Source organism: Peromyscus maniculatus, chromosome 1 (assembly GCF_049852395.1).
Source record: "Peromyscus maniculatus bairdii isolate BWxNUB_F1_BW_parent chromosome 1, HU_Pman_BW_mat_3.1, whole genome shotgun sequence".
Classification (NCBI taxonomy): Eukaryota; Metazoa; Chordata; class Mammalia; order Rodentia; family Cricetidae; genus Peromyscus; species Peromyscus maniculatus.
The window spans coordinates 12018884-12040107 of NC_134852.1; the positions used below are offsets into that span (position 1 = coordinate 12018884).

At 41.3% G+C, this 21224-nt stretch overlaps 1 protein-coding gene across 1 annotated transcript; it reads right to left on the reverse strand.

The window, feature by feature from the left end:
- Window positions 1-2657: 2657 nt before the first annotated feature.
- LOC143271921 (platelet glycoprotein VI-like) lies at window positions 2658-19215 on the reverse strand. Its single transcript, XM_076564628.1, has 8 exons — window positions 19005-19215; window positions 12621-12656; window positions 12233-12490; window positions 10903-11187; window positions 7009-7053; window positions 5556-5615; window positions 4304-4354; window positions 2658-3799 (listed from the first exon to the last, which is right to left on the reverse strand). Exons 1-8 carry the CDS (start codon window positions 19036-19038, stop codon window positions 3627-3629), a joined length of 942 nt encoding a protein of 313 aa, XP_076420743.1. The 5' UTR covers window positions 19039-19215; the 3' UTR covers window positions 2658-3626.
- Between the last annotated feature and the right edge of the window lie 2009 nt (window positions 19216-21224).

Genomic DNA, 21224 nt, shown 5'->3' on the forward strand with positions numbered 1-21224 from the left:
GCTTTTTATTTAAATACTGGCACCTGGGCTGATTGGTTCCGGGACTGCACCTGAGAGCACTCCCAAAATGCAGCCTTGAGTCGTATCAGTCCAGGCCTTATAAAGGCAAAGACCACAACGTTACGTTGTATTTTGCAGAGTAAGCAAGCTTGGTTACAAAAGCAGAAAGAGCAGTTAACCTTCTGACTTAACTGTCTTGCAAGAACAGCAGATTTTGCAATTAAAGAGCAGTCTTCAATGTCCTGGGGAAAAGGGAAGTGGGCCGCTAGGGTAAAACTTGTACAAGCTACAAGCTTACATATTAGAGGGATGTTTTTGTTTATCTGTCAAGCATGGTAATTAAGACATTTAATGTTAACCATCACATTTACAACCTGAAACTGCTTGTCTACAGTGACCACCTGTCAAGACCTGCCAGCCTCTCTCCTTGTGCTATACCTCATACACACACTGATGATCTGGGTTGCTGGAAGTAGTTTTTACCCTCCGATGGTAGCAGACATTCATCTGATCCCAGGTTTTCTGCATGAGTGTCTATCTTTCCTTTATTCATCATCTTGCCACCCCAGTGAGGGTTTTTAAATCCATGCTATGTGGGTCACAGTAGCTATGGACTTTGTCTATCATTGAGTAACATCCCCATGTGAATCTGGCGTTTGCATGTGTGTGCATTCATGTGCAACCCAAGAAGCTTCTCTGACCCAGGTTAAGAGCAGTCTAGGTCTACAAGAATAAACTTTAAAACTTAGAGGACAATTGGACAGCTCATTTAGCTAACAATAGCAGGATACACACTAGAGGCTGTGACCGCCCCAACCATAAGCTTTTTTTTAACCAGCAGTTTTTTTTTTTCATGGTTGTGTGTATTTGTATCTATATGTGCAGGTACACATGTAGCAGGTACCTGTGGAGGCAAGAATTGTGCCATTTGAACTGGGTGTTATGAATCATACTCAGGTCCTCTTCAAAAGCAGCAGGCACTTGTAACTCCCTGAAACATGTAACTCTGAGCTGAAACACCTCTCCAGCCCTTTAATCAGGGTCTTAATTCATCTACTTGATGTATATCCTATGTTACACTCGCAGACTCATCTACAAACCATACCCAACACTGAGACATGGCATGAGGGATCCCTATCATCTACATGAATGTTATAAATGTCTGGAGGTGAGCAAGCAAAGTGGTGTTTGTTCTCATGGCACTGATTTACCTGGATCACCAGCCTCCGCCCATTACTGACTTCTGAGAAAATAACTCTTTACCCTACTGGAGATACCATGCATATGCATGTTTTTGGATCCATTCACATTGTTAACCGGGAAGGAAGTTCTTGCTGTGAGTACTTTGGTAAGGCATATAGCAAGATCATCCTTCCATAATGCTGTCCACTTCAGCAATTCAGTGGCGTTGTAGTATATCTATGTTTGCATTTTAGGGAGGGACACAAGGACTTGGTGAGACTGAATAGGTAAGGGGTTTCCTGGAGGAAATAAGCAGAGCTTATGGACTTCTGTTCCAATGAAGCCATATTTCCCAATCCTCAGCCATCCCAAGCCCTCATATGCCCATCCCCTCTCCTCTATTCCCCTCCCAGTTGACTCAGGAGATCTTAACTATTTCCCCTTCCTGGGGTGATCCCTCTTAGGATCCTCCTTTTTTCCTAGCTTCTCTGAGGTTGTGGATTGTAGCCTAGTTATCCTTTGCTTTACATCTAATACCCACTTATGAGTGAGTATATACTGTTTGTCGTTCTGTGTCTGGGTTACCTTGCTTAGGATGATTTTTTCCAGTTACATCCATTTGCCCCATGTGGGAAGCCTTAAGTTCCAACTACAACACCACAAAATAAGCTCAAAAAATCCCAATAGCAATCTCTATATATGGTAACTAGCTAGCCAGCTAGCCAGACACCCTTTCCATTGTCTCTAAGAAATACATACTTTAATCTGAAGACTGAAAATACCAGAAAATACCAGATTTTCAGTTTCCAGGAAGGAACCAGCCCCTAGCTGGATGCCCGGACTTGACAGCAAAATGACAAGTATTGCCCATATAATACCGTGTTTCCTTGGAGACATTGCTCCGGGTAGAGGTGATGAGTACCAAAGAAAAGGGTTTTCCTCTTAAGATTTTTGGATGTGTAAGACATTATCTTATGTAAATTATCTTTTCCCTAAATATTTAATGGGCATCATAACAAAAATTGCACATCTTATGAGGTACACACATATACATTATGTAATATACCTTTTTATGTTGAAAACATTTAAAAATCATTCTGTGCTCTTTAAAGAGACAGTACATTACGGTTATCTTGGTCACAAAACTGTTTTAGAAATAGGTATTCATGCTAGTCTTGAACTCAAGATCTTCCTTCCTCTCCTTCCAAGTACTAGGATAATAGACACTCCAAAGTTTTCTCAGCTGCCTTACTGAATTTTTAAGTAAACTATTCAATGGCTCTTAACACACTGACAATGTTTGAAAACAATCACCTCTGTCTAGTTCCAAAACAATCTTTATCACACTAAAAATCTACCATCCTAAACTCATCAAGCAGTAATTCCAGCATTCCCTTCCACTACCCTTCTCAGCTTCTGGAAATAATTATTTCCAATCTCTCTAGAGTTGACTATTCTTGCCTTTCAGGTAAGGTTAGGACTCTAATATGAAAAAAGCCATAAATGTGCTTTGTTTTGTTTTTGAGAGTGTCTCCTTCTGTGTAGTCTTGCTTTCTATGGTTTCCATCACATGTGATCAATCTTAGGTTGAAAATATTAAGTGGAAAAAAATTCCATAAATAAATTATAATATTCAAATTGTGTGTAGCAGGATAAACTCTCATGCCATCCTGTACTATCACATTACAGTACATGAATCAAACTTTTGGATGTGTATACACTGACTGCCTGCTCATGAGGATGTACTAGCCATCTTGTTTAGCAGATCAAATGTCACAGAGATTCTGGTCAGATACTTATTTTAATGGTGTCAAAATACCAAAATATATGTAGGAAAAACATGTGCACAGGATTTGGTACTTATAGGCATCCATTTGGAGTCTTGAAATATATCTTCTGTAAACAAGAAAAAGACTATGCTGATCATAGAGATTATTATATATTAATGAAAAGTAACACCCTAGCCTACTTTCTGGAGAACAGATTTCCATTCTAAAAAGTAAAAGATTTATCCAACTGTGACTTAAGATGGGGTTAGGGTAAAGGCTAAATCTATGGAGTACCACAGAGGAGCACAAACTACCAGAGAACACTGGACATGTAAAGAACAGGTCAGCTCTGTAAGCCAGGTAAATCAACCTAGAATCCATGTTGGAGAAGCTTGAAGAAATGCCATTACACAGGCCTATTATGATATCCACAATGTGCAAGGTATCAGAAAAGAGACTTCCCCTAGATTTTTCCATCATGGGTAGAGTTCTTGGAGCAAAGTAGACATTGGCTCAACTGCTTGATCAAACACCAAGAAGGCGTATGGACCGCCATCCTGCCTTGTTGCCTCTGCTCTCATTCTCCACACACATTCTTGAGTGTATCCGCGTCTGGGGCTCTAATGTTGATGAACCTCGAGTCAGCCCCTATCTATCCTACCAGTCATGTTATTTCTAGGCCAGTGGGAGGGGTGGGAGAGGCCTTTGCACAGCTCTGATCCTGTGTGGCTGGCATTTTTTCCGACTGTGCCAATGCTCTGCCAGAAGTCCCACCAGGAACATTACAATCATGGCTCCAAGGCATATCCGGACCAGATTCCCCTTGACATAGTGCTGATGGGAAAAACCTAAACAAAAGAAGAAAGTTAAAAACAGATACTAAAAGGGCTTGTCTCTAGGCCCCACTCCATATCCCTGATTGAGATTCTATTATCTTCCAACAGTTCAGATGCTCATTGCCTTCCCATAAGGTCCTTGCATCCCCACCAAGGGTCAGAAGTGAATAAGCCCAATTCTTTATCCAGTGATACCCTCATAGATCCCTTCCTAGAATCCCAGTGCAATCCCTCCTCAGACACCTGGTTATGTTGCTGGCCTATAAAAGATCATAACTATAAGAGAATGAGGGAGAAAGGGAATGTCTTTATTTGACTATTGGGAAAATTTCAACCCTCCCATTTAATCTTCTTGATCACTTCTGATTTCCATATGCTAATATTCTACTCCTCTTGATGTTTTATGCATCAGGTCCCAAGAGAACAGATCTACAAATTCCATGTACAGGGAAAATAGTCTGCTCTGAATGAATAGATGGAATACAAAAGGAAGTGGATATGGACAGGACCACTTACCAAATGGAGGACTTGACCCCTCTGGAGAGACAGTGATATTCATAGACTTCTCTAAGAATGAAAAAAAATGGCCAAGTGTAAACAAATGAAAACATTGCCCCTGCTGGAGACAAACGTGTTCTCATGTGTTTGTGAGGCAGAAGTCCATGGCATTTAACAAGAATGCAAACCATAGAGTCAGGCTGCCCAGACTGACTTCCCCATATACCACTTATTGTATAAGGGACCTCTGGAAAGAATCTCAACAGCTGTGAGTAGACGTTATCATCTACCAAGTGGAATTGATACTATTATACAATGGGTTGACTTATAGTACAGATTAAGCATTGTTAGTTGATTTTATCATCTATCAAGTGGAATTGATACTATAATACAATGGGTTGACTTAGCAATAATAGTACAGATTAAGCATTGCTAATCTTGAGATCCAAAATGTGAAATTACAAAATTTGATATTTCTAAGCAGTGACATGATGCCACAAGTGAAAAAAAATATCCACACCTGATTTTCAAAGGACAGACTTCAGTCAAAACTCAGGTTGTCTGGGAGGAATTGTGTAGAGGAAAGACTTTGATCAAAACATACTGTATATGTGGCTATTATGTAGAACTGAATAGTATTGTAAAATAAAATTTAAAAAAACTGAAAAAAAACATACTGTATGTACAAATAGTAAAATACTAAATAAAGTACAAAAAATAATAAATAATAAAGCACAAAAAATACTGTATGTATTTTTTAAATAAAAATAATTATGTAAAATCGCCTTTAGGCTATATGTATAATGTGCATATAAAACATAAATGTGGATCTGGTGTGGTAACACCCATCTTTAATCCCATAACTTGGGATGCAGAGGCCAGTGGGTCTTTATGAATCTGGGGCCGCCCTGGTCCACATAGCAACTTTGAAGCTATCTAGGGTTACATAATGGGACCCTTCTACATAAATGAAGGTCAGAATCATAACTTGGCTGGTTAAGTGCTTTGCCTAGCATCCATCAAGCCCTAAGTTTGATACTCAGCACCACATAAACTGAGCGTGATGGCACATGCCTGGTATCCCAGGACTCAAGAGGTGAAGGCAAGAGAGCCAGAAGTTCAAGGTCATCCTCTGCTATATAGTGGGTCTGAAGCCAGCCTAGGCTACATAAAATTCTGACTCAAAGAAAAATGTCTACAGACTTTGCTAGTAGGAAACAGAAACCCATCCCTGTGCCCCTTTTGTATTGAGCTTTAAATGCCTACTTACCAGTTGTAGATATCTTGGTTGTAGGTAAGATAGAAGGTCTCCTGGAGGCTTCTAAGAGTTCTGAGCAGGAATATTATAAGAAAATAGAATAAGAACAGTTCATCCCAAGTGGCCCCACTCCCCAGACCCCTTCTGAGATATCTAAGTTTTCTAAGATATCTGAGTTTTCTAAGGTTCCCTGGCACACACTGCCCAACTGCTGAGATGAATAAATTCAAACAGTCAAGTGGCTTCAAAGAATTGGATCGTTTCTCAACTGACAGACATTTAAATGTTCCACTTTGGGGGCAGTGTGAATGATGCTGTTATATGCATTCAAGTATAGGAGCTTGTGTGAATCTAAGTGTGGTGGTTTGAATGGGAATGCCCCTCCGTGGGCTCATATATTTGAATGTCTGTTACCCAGCTGAAGAAACTGTTTGGGAAGGTTTAGCAGGTGTGGCCTCATTGGAGGAGGTATGTCACTGGGGGCAGGCTTTGAGGCTTCAAAAGCCCACATCAATTAGCTTGCACTCTCTCTGCCACATCTTGTAGATCAAAATACAAACTCTCAGTTACAGCTACAGTGCCATGCCTGCCTGTCTGCTGCCAGACTCCCCCCATCATGATAGTCATAGACTCACCCTATGAAACTGTTAGGCCAAGTAAACTCTTTTTTTCTATAAGTTACCTTGGGCATAGTGTAAATATCATGGCAATAAAAAATGTAACTAAGACAATAAGTTTTCAATCTTCTTTTCTTTTTTTTTTTTTTTTTTTTTTTTTTTTTTTTTTTTTTTTTTTTTTTTTTTTTTTTTGGTTTTTCGAGACAGGGTTTCTCTGTGTAGCTTTGCGCCTTTCCTGGAGCTCACTTGGTAGCCCAGGCTGGCCTCGAACTCACAGAGATCCGCCTGGCTCTGCCTCCCGAGTGCTGGGATTAAAGGCGTGCGCCACCAACGCCCGGCTCTTCTTTTCTTTTTAAGTTTTTTATTTTTTTAGTACCAGCCCAAGAATTTCAGAATCACTGGGTCACAAGATAATTCTGTTTAACTTCAGAGAGACTAAAAGACTAGTTTTCAAATTATATGCTTTATTTGACAAACCCCACGCCTGCAGTAATGTAGAAGCTCTAAATCTTTCCAACACATGTCATGATTGATTGGTTGGTTGGTTGGCTGGTTGGTTGGTTTGGTTGGTTGGTTGGTTGGTTGGTTGGTTGGTTTGTGTTTGTATACTGGACACATGGTATGTGAATTGTATCTCAGTTTTAAGCAGGTGTCCTAAGAGAACCAGTTATTAGCCTCTTGTTCAGGAGGCTCCATTGTCTTCTATGAGACTGCCTATTGTTTTCACCAAAATGTTTCCTGGACCCATTAAGCCTGTGTGTATATACCTCTTGAAGTTGGGGACTACGTTTGAGGGCACCTTCAGTGTAGAAATTCATTCCCCAGACACCAGAAGCTACTGAACTCACCTGTTGTGGGAGGTGGCGCCTCTGTGGGTACCTGGCTGGGAGTGGCTGAGAAATCGGGGAAAAAAGAGAAGTCAGTGCCTTGTAAGTCTGTTAACTATGAATTCTGAGCAAATAATGAGACATTTCTGTGACTTGATTTTTCTCACATAGCAAGTGAGTGTGAAGACGCTTCCATTGCCAATGGGTTGAAAAGCATGCTCCCTGGTGCACTCTACAGCTGCTTTCTGACCTTTGTCTTCCACAGACTCTTGTCACCTATCCCCTCACTTGTCAGTTGTCACTTGACTGGCACTTGACCCCAGGAATTATATGTGGAGATAAGAACCATGGGGAAAGTTGTGGAAATCCATCAGGAATCACGGGTGAGAGGGAGTATGCAGTGGGAGAGGGGGTAAATATTTAAAACAGTATACAGTAGTCTGAATGTTAGAGTAGAATAGCATATGATAGTCATATGAGAGTTCTTTTTCCTTTTATTTATTTATTCATTTTTTTGGCACTTAGAATTGACCCTGGGTGCCTTGAGCATGCTGAGTATGTGCCCTATCAGAGATACATTCCATTTATTATTTTAAATCATATTTATAATCTATAACAATTCAGGCTTTCAGTTCTTTAATAATGTTTTCTTGTTTCTATTCTATAGAAAGATCATAAACTGGACATAGTGGCTCAAGCCTGTAGTCCCAGTACTCAGAAGTTCAAGGTTATCCTCCACTACACAATGAGTTCAAACCAGCCTGGGATACATAAGACCATGAATTTAAAAAATAAAATTTTAAAAGGAGAAAAAATATTAAGTTCTATAAAATCAAAGCAAAAGTAAGAACTCAACAACTCATGAATGCAAAATAATTGTTGCTATGCTGTTATATGTTCACTGATTTCTTATTTAATTTTTTTTAGAATTTCTTACATAGGTTCTGTATCATCATTTCCACCACCCCACACTTTCCCCTCTCTAACTCAACCCATATCTCCCCTGCTCCACCTCAAATTCATGACCTCTTCTTCATTATTGTGTGTGTGTGTGTGTGTGTGTGTGTGTGTGTGTGTGTGTGTGTGTAATATATAACCTACTGAGTACGTTTAGTGTTGTTCATATGTATATGCATTTCGGGCTGTCCACTTGATACTGGATAACCTATCAGGAGGCTCATCCCCGGGGAAGATGAATTCTCCTGCTCTCAGCAACTGTTTATTGCCTGTAGCTCTTATCCAGAAGTGGGGCCTTGTGAGATTTCACGCAGCTGGCAGTGTCAACTGGAACTATCATTATGCATGTCTTGTTTGGGCAGCCATATTGTTAAGATTTCATGGTTGCAGCTTCCCTGTCTAGAAGACATAGTAAGCATCCTGGTCATCTGTCTCATAATCTTTGATATGTTTATATCTCTTCTTCTTGGTAAACTAATAATTTTTATTCAGGCTATGTTATTACCATAGAGTCATAGACAATAAAAACTGCTAAAGAATAAAATCTAATAATTAGTTGTGGTTTGGAGAATCAAATAAGAAAAACCTTCAGATTTTCCTTTCCAGGTACCTATACTATTATATAAAATAAGTGTGTGGTATCTCTTGGCTCTCAACTTATTGGACCAAGAGATGCCTAAGAAACTAGGAACACACATCTCTAGGTGTGTCTATGAGAACATTTACAGAGACTATTACATCAAAAAGGATCCAACACAATCAATGGATTAACCCACTGATGGATTCAAATTCTGAATGTGCTATTGGGTGGTGGGAGAAGTGTAGAAGTTACAGCATGACTGGAGGAAGTCAGTCACTGAGGGTATGTCTTTGGAGAGTACAACTTGGCTTAGTCCCTTCCTATGATCATCTCCTTCCTGGCTACCATGAGTTCAATGACCTTGCTCTACTACATCTTTCTGCCTTGAAGGTCTTCTGCCTTACCATGAGCCCAGGAACACAGAAGCAGACAACCATAAACTGAAGCCTCTGAAACTGTAAATAAAAATAAATCCTTCCTCCTTTAGGTTTATCCCAGGCAACTTTATATAATAATACAGAGAATAGTATGGATCCTAGGCTTCCTCAGAGGCCCTGATGAAAGGACAGAAGGATCCTAGTTCTGTGTCCTTGCTCAGGACTAGGGGGCCTGGTCCTCAAGAGTCAAGGTTTCAGTTCCTGGGAACTTGGCTTTTCCCCATGAAGAGACTGGAGTTGTTGGTCATAAGACTGCTGTGAGCTTACTCTGTGATGCTCTTGAGATACCATGTTCCTCTTTTGCAACATAGCTTGATTAGCCTTCTGCTGACTTTATCCCATTGTATGATAGTTCCTACTGACTTTATCCCAATTCTCCCCTGAAAATAGTATATAAGATGTGTTTCTTAATCAGTTTGCTTGACATGTCATAGCATTGTGAGACCTCCAAATCCCAAGCTTCCTTATCTTCTCTGTCTTCAATCCTCTTTATCATCGGATAATCTGGTCCTCTCTTTCAGGACTTTGTAGCTGAAGAGTGGCCCACTGGTCCAAATCAACTTTAAACTGATAGACCCAAAGTGTTCCCAAAAAATATAGAAACAAAAGAGATTTTAACACTAAACTTTCAATGATACATTCTGTTTTATTTAATTTGATTATTTTCTATACCAGAGATCTTTTGTAACTTCTTGTTGTCCTTAATTGGTTTTTAATTTGATTATGCTGAATTATGTAAGGCCATTTTGTATATATGTATACAAAAATGCATATATCTGTATACATATGTGTATAGGCATATAATGTACTTTGAACAGATTCTCCCTGCCCTGCTTCCTCCACTTTCTCATCCCTCCCATTAGTCCCCTAGACTAGTGGTTCTCAACCTTCCTAATACTGTGAACTTTGAATACAGTTCCTCACATTCTGGTGACCCCCAACCATAACATTATTTTTTGTTGCTACCTCATAACTGTAATTTTACTACTGTTATGAATTGTAATGTAAATTTTGTGTTTTATGTTGGTCTTATATAACCCTTGTGATAGAGGAATTCCACCTCCAAAGTGATCATGACCCACAGGTTGAGAACTGCTGCCCTACATAGAAAGCTCCAGCTTTTCTGTTGTTTGTAAATATATGATTTTATGATTCTATATAAATCTATGACCCACAAATGAGAGAAGTCATGTGATATTTGTCTATGGCTAAAATAATCCCCTTTGTTTAAGAACTACATTTAATTTTCTTTACCCATCCCTCTGTTGATGGACGTGTAGGTTGGTTCCATAACTTAACTGTTGCAAAGAGTGTTACAATTAAGTGATGGTGTACAAGTGTCTGTGCGGTAAACAAGGCTGAGTTATACATTTTTAGTTTGCTAGAGAAGATCTATATTGATTTCCACAGAAACTGGACTGTTTTATAGTCCACTCTTGTCCACATTCTCATCAGTGTTTCTTATTTAGTTTTGTTTTGTTTTGTGTTGTATTTTGATGACCACCATTCTGACTGGGGTGAGTTGGAATGTCAAAAATCTTTTTAATCTGCACTTCTCTGGTGCTAGTGATATGGTACACCTTTTTGTGTTTATTAGTCCTTAACCATCTGAGAGGTTGAATTTTTTTTTCTTGATACATTCTTTAGGTCAGTTTTATACCTTACCTGTTGTGGTTGGAACTGCAATGATTGGCAGCTTTATTTTATAGAAGTGAGACCCTTCACAGACTTGAGACATTCACAATGTTAAGGTAATAAATTTGTGTTGTAGTGAGCCAGCAAGAGTCAGTGGTGATTTGTTATAGCAGCTGTAGGACCCTCATACATCTCCAAAGCTAATTAAAACTGGAGGCTCTCCTTGTTCACACCTCTGACTCCCTTGAAATTTCCACAAGGAATTACATATGCCAAAGAAAAGAATCTTGTATCTGGACCACTTACCTGTAACCACAAGCACCAGGGGGTTACTGGGGGCTGACCACAGGTATGGAAATGAGCTGGAAAAGCTGTAACACTGGTAAGTCCCACTGTGAGCAGCAGTCACTTTGGTGATGGGGAAATCAGCCCCATACCATCTCTTGGTTCCCTTGTAAGGCCCAGTATCCCCCTCTTTGTATAGAACAAATTGATCAAAACTTTTGGGGGTCTGGCACTTCAGGGTCACGTCCCTGCCCAGGGGGACTGCTGAGCTGGGATGAGCTGAGAGTGAGGGTTTACTGTAAATGCCTGGGAAGAAAGAACGCTGTGTTAAAGACAGGAGACACACTGGGGAGATGACTCCGTAGGTAAAGTGTTTTCTGTGTTTACTTAAGACCTAGAATACACAACAGTCTAACTCAAGCCTACACAGGAAATTCATGTACATGCTTTCTAAGGCTCAAGACACATTGAGGAAGAGGGAGTAGAAAAACAATTAAAAACATAGAGAAGATTTACAAAATGCTGTCTTCAAGGCATTGCAAGCATGATCTCACAGCAGCTATGGTTACCTCTACAAGATCAAGGCAGTTTAAGATTGAAGAGGAGGGGGCCTCCCTAACTGAGGAGTTGCTGGCAGTTGGCAGCTGCTGGAGGAAGGAAAATCTTTTCCAGTGATGGCCCCATTTCATTGTTTGCAGGCATGAAATCTCTAACAATAATTTTTTTTTAATTTCTTGTATTGCATCAAAATGTTATTTGTCTCGATTAATGACTGTGCCAGAGACACCACCCCTGTATTCAGTAAACAAGACCAATGACTCATTTGTCTCATACTCACTCTAGCACCAGGGAATTTAGGGGTTTACCATCTAGCACCCACTTGCTCCACTTTCACCCTCTCCAAGTCCAGAACTGAAGGCCAGGCAACCTCAGAGCCACAAGACCAACAGCACTCCATCCCTTCCTGCTATGGAATGTTGTTCTGTGTGCTGTGAACGTGTGCTGTTCTAACTGGTTGATAAATTAAGCTCTTTGGCCAATGGTGAGGCAGAACAAGTTTAGACAGGACATTCCAACTAGAGAGAGAGGAAGGAGAAAGACAGAGCTGAGAGACAGTGCTAGCTGCCACCAGGAGAAGCAAGATATAAAGTACCGGTAAGCCACAAGCCATGTGGCAAAGTATAGATTTATAGAAATGGGTTAAGATGTAGGAGCTAGCGAGAGGCCTGAGCCACTAGGCCATATAGTTTAAAAATAATATAAGCCTCTGTGTGTTTATTTGGGTCTGAGCAGCTGCAGGACTGGGCAAGATACAGGACAACTCTCTAGTTACACCTCCCCCTCCAGTTACCTGTAGCAATTAGCTCAAGGTGGTCACTTGGGGGAGACCAGTGACTCCCATTCTGATACGAGCAACGGTAGCGTCCGGCATCGTTTATTTTCATGCGGGGGATGAGGCGAAAGTCTTGATCATTATACTCCTTGGTTTTCAGTTTCTCTATTCGATATAAATCCACGACCCGAGGCCCCTGGCACCGCAGAGTAACTGACTGCTCCAGGGCCACCAGGGAACTGGGCTGAGCCTGGAGTGAAGGCTTAGGGAATGAGCCTTGGAAGGGAATCACAGCCTCTAGGTTAGCTTCAGTGAAAACATATCCCTTTTGCATGATGGCACACCCTCCGACCTCTCACTAGCTGAACCCTGAGGAGCCTTGGGGGTACTAGAGAGATGTACTTACCCCTCTGTGCTTGGATCACTTGCAGTACACACAGCCCTGGGGGAGAGAACCAGAGGCTAGAGACTCCCTTGAGTGGACACCTGTGCACATGTATTAGTTTGTATCATAATTATGTTACATTTGTGTTGATTTATGCGAGCCAGGATGGCCTCACTCTTGCTCTGTAGCAGAAGATGACCTTAAATTTCTGATCCCACTGCCTCCATCCTGTGAGTGCTGGGATTGCAGGCATACAGACATCACCATACCTGTTTTTATGTGGTACTGGGGATGGGACCCAGGGCTTCACCAATGCTAGGCAAGTCACTCAACTGACCTACATACTTATTACCATAATTACTTTACTATTTCAGAAGATACATCATTCAACTGGAAAAGGCCAACTCTCAAACCCAAATCCTAGCCAGGAGAGGAACAGTGAGCGTGAAGTCCCAACAGTGAGCCATTAGCATTTGATGACTACTAGGAGAGAGAGTCCATTTCCCTTAAGGGGGTACCCCCCATAACTTGATCATAACCCAGTGGAAGCCCACATACTCAAGAGTATACGGGCAGCACAAACTACTTGATAGGTCTAAAATTCAACACACACACACACACACACACACACACACACACACACACACACACACACACACCGTTGGGTGAATAGTGAAAAGGAATGGATTGTGGGGAAAGGGAATGTGACCTAAACACACCAAACAAAATGTTGTATGGTGTCATGTGAAATGTCCAGAGAAGGCAAAGCCATAGATGCAGGATGCAGGAAACAGGCCAGCGCTTATGTGGGATAATAGGAGTGGGACCATGGGGAGGTGGGACTCTTTAATAAGTGCAGAGCTTCTTTGGGAGTGGAGAGAATGTCATGGAAGCAGACAGAAGTACCGGCTGCACCATATCGTCAATGTACCAAATGCCACTAATAAGTTTTAATTAATTTTTGGGCCAGCATACAAAATAATGGGTTTCAGTGTGGCATCTTCATACATATAGTGTTCTCATTCATTCCCCTCCCACAGTTCTCTCCTCTATGCCTCCTCTAGTTGATTTTCTTCCCTCAGGCCTGGCCCTTCCAATTTCCTAATATGTAAATTCCATTGTCCTCTCTATTTCCCATATGCCTTAAGATCTCTTTCTGCTCTCTCATGATCCTCTTTCTAGTATCAAAACCAACACACACAATCACACACACACACTTTTATATCTAAGTTCCTTACATGAGAGAAAACACACCATATTGTGGCAGTACTTTCTCATCAAAACTGCCAGCCCACATATAATGACACAGAGACTTATTGAATATGAAACCTTGGCCATTAGCTAGCTCTTCTAACTTGAATTAACCTGCTTTTATTAATCTACTTTCTCCCATGTGGCTCAGTTACCTCTACTCTGTATCATATGTCCAACCTTTTCAGTGTCTCCCTGGCACCTTGCTGCCATAATTTGAGCACCTAGATTCTTCCTCTTCTTCCTCCGCTCTCTCCCAGGAAATCCTACCTATCCTTTCCTGACTAGCTGTTGGCCATTCAGCTCTTTATTACACCAACCACAGCCATGCATCTTCACACAGTGTACAAATATCCCACAATGTCATATTTGCACTTCTTTGTCTGAGTTATTTTGCTTAACATAAATATGTGTGGGGTTTTTTTTGAAATAAGAAAAAAATTTAAGTCAGGGGGCTGGGGAAACTGCTCAGTTGTTAAGAGTACTTGCTGCTCTTACAGGACACTTGGTTTGGTTCTCAGCACCACTGTGCAGTGGCTCCCATCCAACACCCTCTCTTGGCCTCCATGGGCATCAGGCACACACAGGGTGCATATATATATATGTGTGTGTGTGTATATATATATATGTGTGTGTGTGTGTGTGTGTGTGTGTGTGTGTGTGTATGTGTGTGTAAATACACATACAAAAAGAAAATATAAATAAATCTTAAAATATATTTTTAAGTCAAAACAAGGATTTCTCCCCACCCTGTCTAGACTCTTCTCACCATTCCCCCAATACACACGCTCTTGACTCTTTTAGCTTTTCCTTTTCACATTTTTATATCTGTAAAAAAATTAACTCTATTTATACTGCAAACAAATATTGACTTCCTTAATGAAGATGGAGATTCAGATGTCTAGACTCACAGCCACCCTCATCCTATTCTATTTTGTATGCAGCCCACAGTATCTCACCCATGGCCTCACATCGAGTAGTAAACAGATTCAAATACTAGCAGAAAAGCTTAGTGGTAAAGAACATGCACTTGGGAACTCATAAAAGCAAAGAGAAGGGAGTGGTGGATATAGGAGGTGGGGTAGGGAGGGACTGAGGAAGATGATATTCAGAGGAGGAGAAATTTCAGTCAGACAGGGACAAATTCAGGAGCTATATTGAACAGAATACTGATTACAATAATAACAACATATAATGAAATGTTATTCCACTCTAAAGAAAAATGTAATCAAAACATTTACAGGAAAATGGATGACTTAGAATGCAAGGTGTGTACAATCTCAGAAAAAAAACCTGCATTTCCTCCCTGCATTGAGTCAATAATATATGTATATGTGTAAACAAATATGTGTGTGTGAGTGTGTGTGTGTGTGTGTGTGTGTGTGTGTGTGTACAAGTCATGCAGTTGTTGTTCTCCTAGTTCTAATTCTGTCATAGTTTTTTTTGGGGTGATGAATAAGTGCTGTAGTGGTTTAAATACAATTAGCCCCCATAGTCCCATAGACAGTGGCACTATTAGAAGGTGTGGCCTTGTTGGAAGAAGTGTGTCACTCCCTGGGAGTGGGCTGTGAGGTCTCTGATGCTCAAGCCACACCCAGTATGGCATTCTTTCCCTGCTGCCTCAGAATCCAGATGTAGAACTCTCAGCTCCTCCTCCATCACCATGTCTGCCAGGACACTACCATGGTTCCCATCATGACGATAATGGATTAAACCTCTGAACTGCAAGCTACCCCAATTAAATATTTTCCTCTATAAGAGTTTCTGTGGTCATGGTGTCACTTCACAGAAGTAAAACCCTAACCTAACTAATACAAGAGCATAAAAGTGTATTTGGCAGTGAAAGTGTAAACTCCAATGGGAAGCTCCACAGCTCTTGTTCGGAATGTCTACTCTAATTATACACAAGTTAATTGAGTTCTATAGTCTTTGGGTCTGGTTAATTTCAGTGTGTGTTGTTATGATGGGAGAGGAGGGTTGTAATTTTTAATAATAAAGGGGGTTTTTTCGAGACAGGGTTTCTCTGTGTAGTTTTGGTACCTGTCCTGGATCTCGCTCTGTAGACCAGGCTGGCCTCGAACTCACAGAGATCTGCCTGGCTCTGCCTCCCAAGTGCTGGGATTAAAGGTGTGTGCCACCACTGCCCAGCCTATAATAAAGTTTTTAATTGGGGTTTTTTTTTTTTTGGTTTTTTTTTTTTTGAGACAGGGTTTCTCTGTGTAGCTTTGCGCCTTTCCTGGAACTCACTTTGGAGACCAGGCTGGCCTCAAACTCACAGAGATCTGCCTGCCTCTGCCTCCTGAGTGCTGGGATTAAAGGCGTGGGCCACTACCGCCTGGCCTTTAATTGGTTTTTTATTAAAATAATCTTCATACAGTATATGTTGATCATGTTTGCCCTCCCCCAATTTCTCCAAAATCCTCCTCGCATTCCTATCCACTCAACTTTATGCTCTTTCTTTTCTTTGAAAAAAGTCAAAACAAACAAAAAGCAAGTAGACAAAAATAATACCAAAGCAAAAAAGCCCCCAAAAAAACATGGAGTTCATTTTGTATTGGCCAACCCTGCTGTGGAGTATGGAGTGTGATATACCCAGTAACACTTCATTAGAGAAAACTCATTTTCCCTTTGCCAGTGGGTATCAATTGTAAAGAACTTCTTGGTTAGGGGTGGGACTCAGTCTGGCTTGAATTTGTCAGGTCTTGTGTGTGCTGTCACACACTCTCTGTGTATGGCTTGTTTGTTTTTAATAATAACATGATTTTTATGGTTGAGAGAAAGGTTTTTATTGTAGATATGAGGGAGAGTGCAGCCCAAAGCATCTGGAAGCATCCAGAGCAGGGAGAGAAAGTAGAAAACTAAACATTGCCAATTGCCAGTAGATTGAACTGGACCATATGAAGAGAGCTATGGCTTGAAAGAGGCAGACCGAGAGAGGGCAAGAGAGAGGGGACCAAGAGAGCACCAAGAGGGCACATAGCTGAAAAGGGTTATATAGGGATGAGAAGCTGGGGCAAGGGAAGTTAATGAGCTGGAGAGGTTTAGGGTAGATAGTGGGGTGAGAAGAGCCAGGATGCCAGTATGGACTCTATAACAGGTATTTTCAATGCTGAGAAATAACAACATATAATACACTATTCTGGAAACTTTTTAATGTCCTCATCATTTTTTAAATTAGCATATATGTGGTCTTCTTGTGAGACGAGTAGCAGGGAGAGCAGGAACTGTCTCTGACTCCATTGCCTGCTTTTGGGACCCATTCCTCCTAACGTATTGCCTCATCCAGCCTTAGAAGAAGAGGAGGTGTCTAGTCTCACTGCAATTTGATATACCATGGCTGGCTGATATCCATGGGAGGTCCACCCATATCTGAAGAGAAACAGAGGAGGAGAAGTGAATGAATGGGGAGGAGGGGAGAAGGAGAGATGAACTGGGAGGAGATGTAGGAAGGGAAATTTTGGTTGGGATGTAAAAACGAAAATAAAAAATTAGCATCTATGTAATGCATATGCTAATTAGCTTGAGCTAGCTAGTCCATGTGCAAACATTTATCAAAAAATCGTTTTCTATCACTATAAATATATTTATCAAGTCAGGCAGTGGTGGCCCACGCCTTTAATCCCAGCACTTGGGAGGCAGAGGCAGGCGGATCTCTGTGAGTTCAAGGCCAGCCTGGGCTACAAAGCAAGTTCCAGGAAAGGCACAAAGCTACACAGAGAAACCCTGTCTCAGAAAAACATATATATATAATGACAATGAAAAATATAGACAGATCCCTCTTCCTATCTAGAAAAGGAAGAAGATAAGCATTTTTAAATGTGGCGATAAAGACAAATTAAATTTTAAAATAAGAGTGTGGCATGAGTGTAAGGAAAGACCTACCCACCATGAGGTGGAGCAGAGTCCATAAACAGAGTCATATGCATGATATTTAAATTTTTATATCATATAAATTATTTTTACGAGCAGAATAAACAAATTGGTCTTTCATGTTGGAAAAATAAATATAGAGGTAGTGGCAAAACTTCTGAGTTTGTCTTTGAATCCTTGGTATGCAACAAAATGCTTTACCTCCCCAGGTTTCAGTTTATTAACCTATAAAGTGAGGTCATTTACTGTCCCTGCTTCATTCAGCTTTGGGGCATGAAATGAGTTATATATTTTTTTAAGACAAAGAGGGGAGGAATCATAGAATTATGTCTAACCCATAGTAAGCATTGCATAAGTGTGTTAATGAGTGAGTGACAGGTTGCTTGTCTTCAGAGGATGCCTCTTATTCCCCATAACTCAACAGTCCACTGCCTGCTCTGCCTCTTTAGACCATGAAGTTCTTCTGATAAAATAAGGAAATAAGGATGCAACCTGGAAGTACCAGCCTAGTGACGAGGGGACAAGAGAAACAGCTGCTCCACCATGCATCATGTGGCAACGATTCTAATGTGCTCTGCTATTAGGGTACATACAGACAGATGAAGTTTTTAAACGAGTCCAAACATCATCAAACCCACATGGAAACAAATAAAGGTGAAATAAAGAGAAAAGGAGGGAGAGATGGGAGGGAGAAAAGACGAAAGTGGAGACAGAAGGAAAGGGCTGTAAAGATTTAAAATGCAAGAGGAAGAAAGAAAAGAACGATATGAAGAGGGGGAAGAAAGGGAGCCAGTGAGATGGCTCAGTCGGTAAGGATGCTTCCCAACAAAATTGATGACCTGAGTTCAATTCCCTGAGACTCAACATGATGGAAGGAAATAAGATGACCTCTGATCTCCATGGTACACACACACACACACACACACACACACACACACACACACACACACACACACACACACACTGAACTAACAGATAAATAAATGATTATTGTTTTTACATGGAAGAAGAGAGGAGGAGAAGAAAGAAAGCAGTCCTGGTGTTCCTGCTATAGAGGAGGGAAATGTGGCCAGCTCTGGAACACCTGTTCAAATGTCCTGGCCAAGCCAAAGCAAACAGAAACAGTTAAACCAAATGTATCTTGTCTCTGTTTTTCCATCCAACAAATGCAATGTCATGGACGCCCAATCTTGTTCTGAAATTCACCACTGACAAGATGTTTTTCATTCCTTTGTACATGGAGACTGTTTCAAAGTATTTCCCAGGTCAACCCTCAGGACTCACCAAGACAGAAGAAAGTAGGTAGGGCTGGAGACATGGTTCTGAAACCCAGTCCTGAGCTGTGTGGCCAGGCAGGGAAGCTGTAGATGCCTGGGACATAGGCACAGGATGTGATGAGGGTGAAGAACTCCCTCCTCCCTGATTCTACAGGTCCTCGCTTTCCTCATTGAGAATCATCAAGACAGGGCCATCTCCCCAGTAGGATGACTTGCAGACAAGCTCCAGCAGCCATCACTTATCTCCTCTCACCAGCTGTGAGGCAGCCATCCGTCTGCCTGCAGGAACATGACCTATGTCCTAGACTCCCATAAAATTCCTGGTAGTCACTGGGGAAAGGCTGGTCCAAACTTCATATGTCTGACTTCATTCTGTCAGGTTCAAAGGACACTCCAGTTTCCCAAACTCCAAAGGGCTGGGAATATGTCCAGAAATGACTCTCTTGGCCCGGCTTCTGGTGGTTAGATAAAAGCCAGCATTCCTCGGGAACTTGTGAAACAGTTCCAGTCTTCCAGAAGGACTCATCTCCCTTATCTCCGACAGAAGAGATATATGGCTTTCCACTACACATGCCTGTGGTTGCATATCAAAGCCCATGCTGGCCTCCAGGCTCCTACCGTCCATAGTCACAGTACCTATTATACATTTCAAGTTCACCACACTAGCATCCTGACCCTTATCCCATTCCCAGGCTTCCCTTCTCCTGTATATCCATTTGTTCTCCATATAACAGCAAGGTTTCCCTCTGCTCCCATTGTCTCTTGCTATCTCCACTATCTTCTGTCATTCCCACTTTCCTATCCCTGGCTGTGGCCAGTCTGTTACTTGTTCTCCCTACCCTGGACTCTTCCAAATGCCTCTGGATATTCTATTCATCTTGATTAAATAAAAACCTTCCCTCCTAAAGGAGTGGCTATGTAGGTGATTTCCTTATCATGCACCCCCAAGTACATATTCCTACTAGGATCATTATAACTCCAAAAAGTGAAAATTATCTCATTCCTGGAGGATGGAGCAATTGCTTATCAGTTAAAACACTTGCTGCTCTCCCAAAGGACCTCAGTTCAGTTGCCAATGTCCACATTGGGCTGCTTTCAACTGCCTGTAACTCCAGGGAATCCAATGCCCTCTTCTGAATCGGATGCCACCTACACATATATGTGCAAACTCACATACATACATATAATTACTTTTTAATTGTCCCAGCCCTAATTGATGAGCTTTTGGAAGGTGATGGCTGATGATGGAGGGAAAGTCATCTTTCTTCAGGGGTTCGACCAGTGGTTGGTTGCCCATCTTTCAGTGGATGGCCCTACACATATATGCATATGGGAAGCACTATGGATTTAGGAGGTTATAAAAAGAAGAGGAGGGGCAGAGGAGGAAGAGGAGAGGAGGGAAAGTGCTTGGAGACGTGACTTAGTGATCAAGAGTACTTGCCACTCTTCCAGAGGACCCCAGTTCACATCCCAGCACCTACATCGGGTGGCTCACGAACACCTATAACTGTAGCTCCATGGAATATGATGCCCTCTTCTGGCCTCTGCAGGTACCTGCACACATGTGGCTTATACACACGTAAATAAAAATAAATCTTAGAGAAGAAGAGGAGGAGGAGGAGGAAAGAAGAGGCATGAATTTGGGAGAAGGGTGTGGTAAGAGTCCTAGGAGTGGGGATAGATATGACTAATATGTTATATTCATTTATGAAATTACTACAGAATGTGTAATAAAAAATGAAAAATAACAAGTGCTAGTGAGGATGTGGAAAAGTTGGAGCCTGTATGCCTGCTGGAGAGAATGTTACATGGTACAAATGCTGTGGGAAAAAGTATGCCTTGGTTGGTTTCTCAGAAAATTGGGAATCATTTTACCTCAAGACCCAGCTATACCACTCTTGGGCATATACCCAAGGAATACTCAATCATACCACAAGTACACATGCTCAACTATGTTCATAGCAGCATTATTTGTAACATCTAGAACCTGGAAACAACCTAGATGCCCTTCAACTGAAGAATGGATAAAGAAAATGTACATATACACAATGGAGTACTACTCAGCAGTAAAAAACAATATCATAAAATTTGTAGGCAAATATATGGAACTAGAAAAAAATCATCCTGAGTGAGGTAACCCAGACCAAGAAAGACAAACATAACATTTACTCATTCCTAAGTGGATATTAGATGTAAAGCAGAGGATACCAAAGCCCACAGCCCCAGA

Excerpts from the sequence above, each read along its gene's own strand:
- LOC143271921 (XM_076564628.1), bottom strand. The coding sequence starts at position 19,038 with ATGTCTCCAGCCCTACCTACTTTCTTCTGTCTTG. Across the intron at positions 12,491-12,620 it reads AGTGATCCAAGCACAGAGGG|GCTCATTCCCTAAGCCTTCA; the intron begins GTAAGTACATCT and ends TTCCCTTCCAAG. Across the intron at positions 3,800-4,303 it reads GGGGTCAAGTCCTCCATTTG|GTTTTTCCCATCAGCACTAT; the intron begins GTAAGTGGTCCT and ends TCTTTTGTTTAG.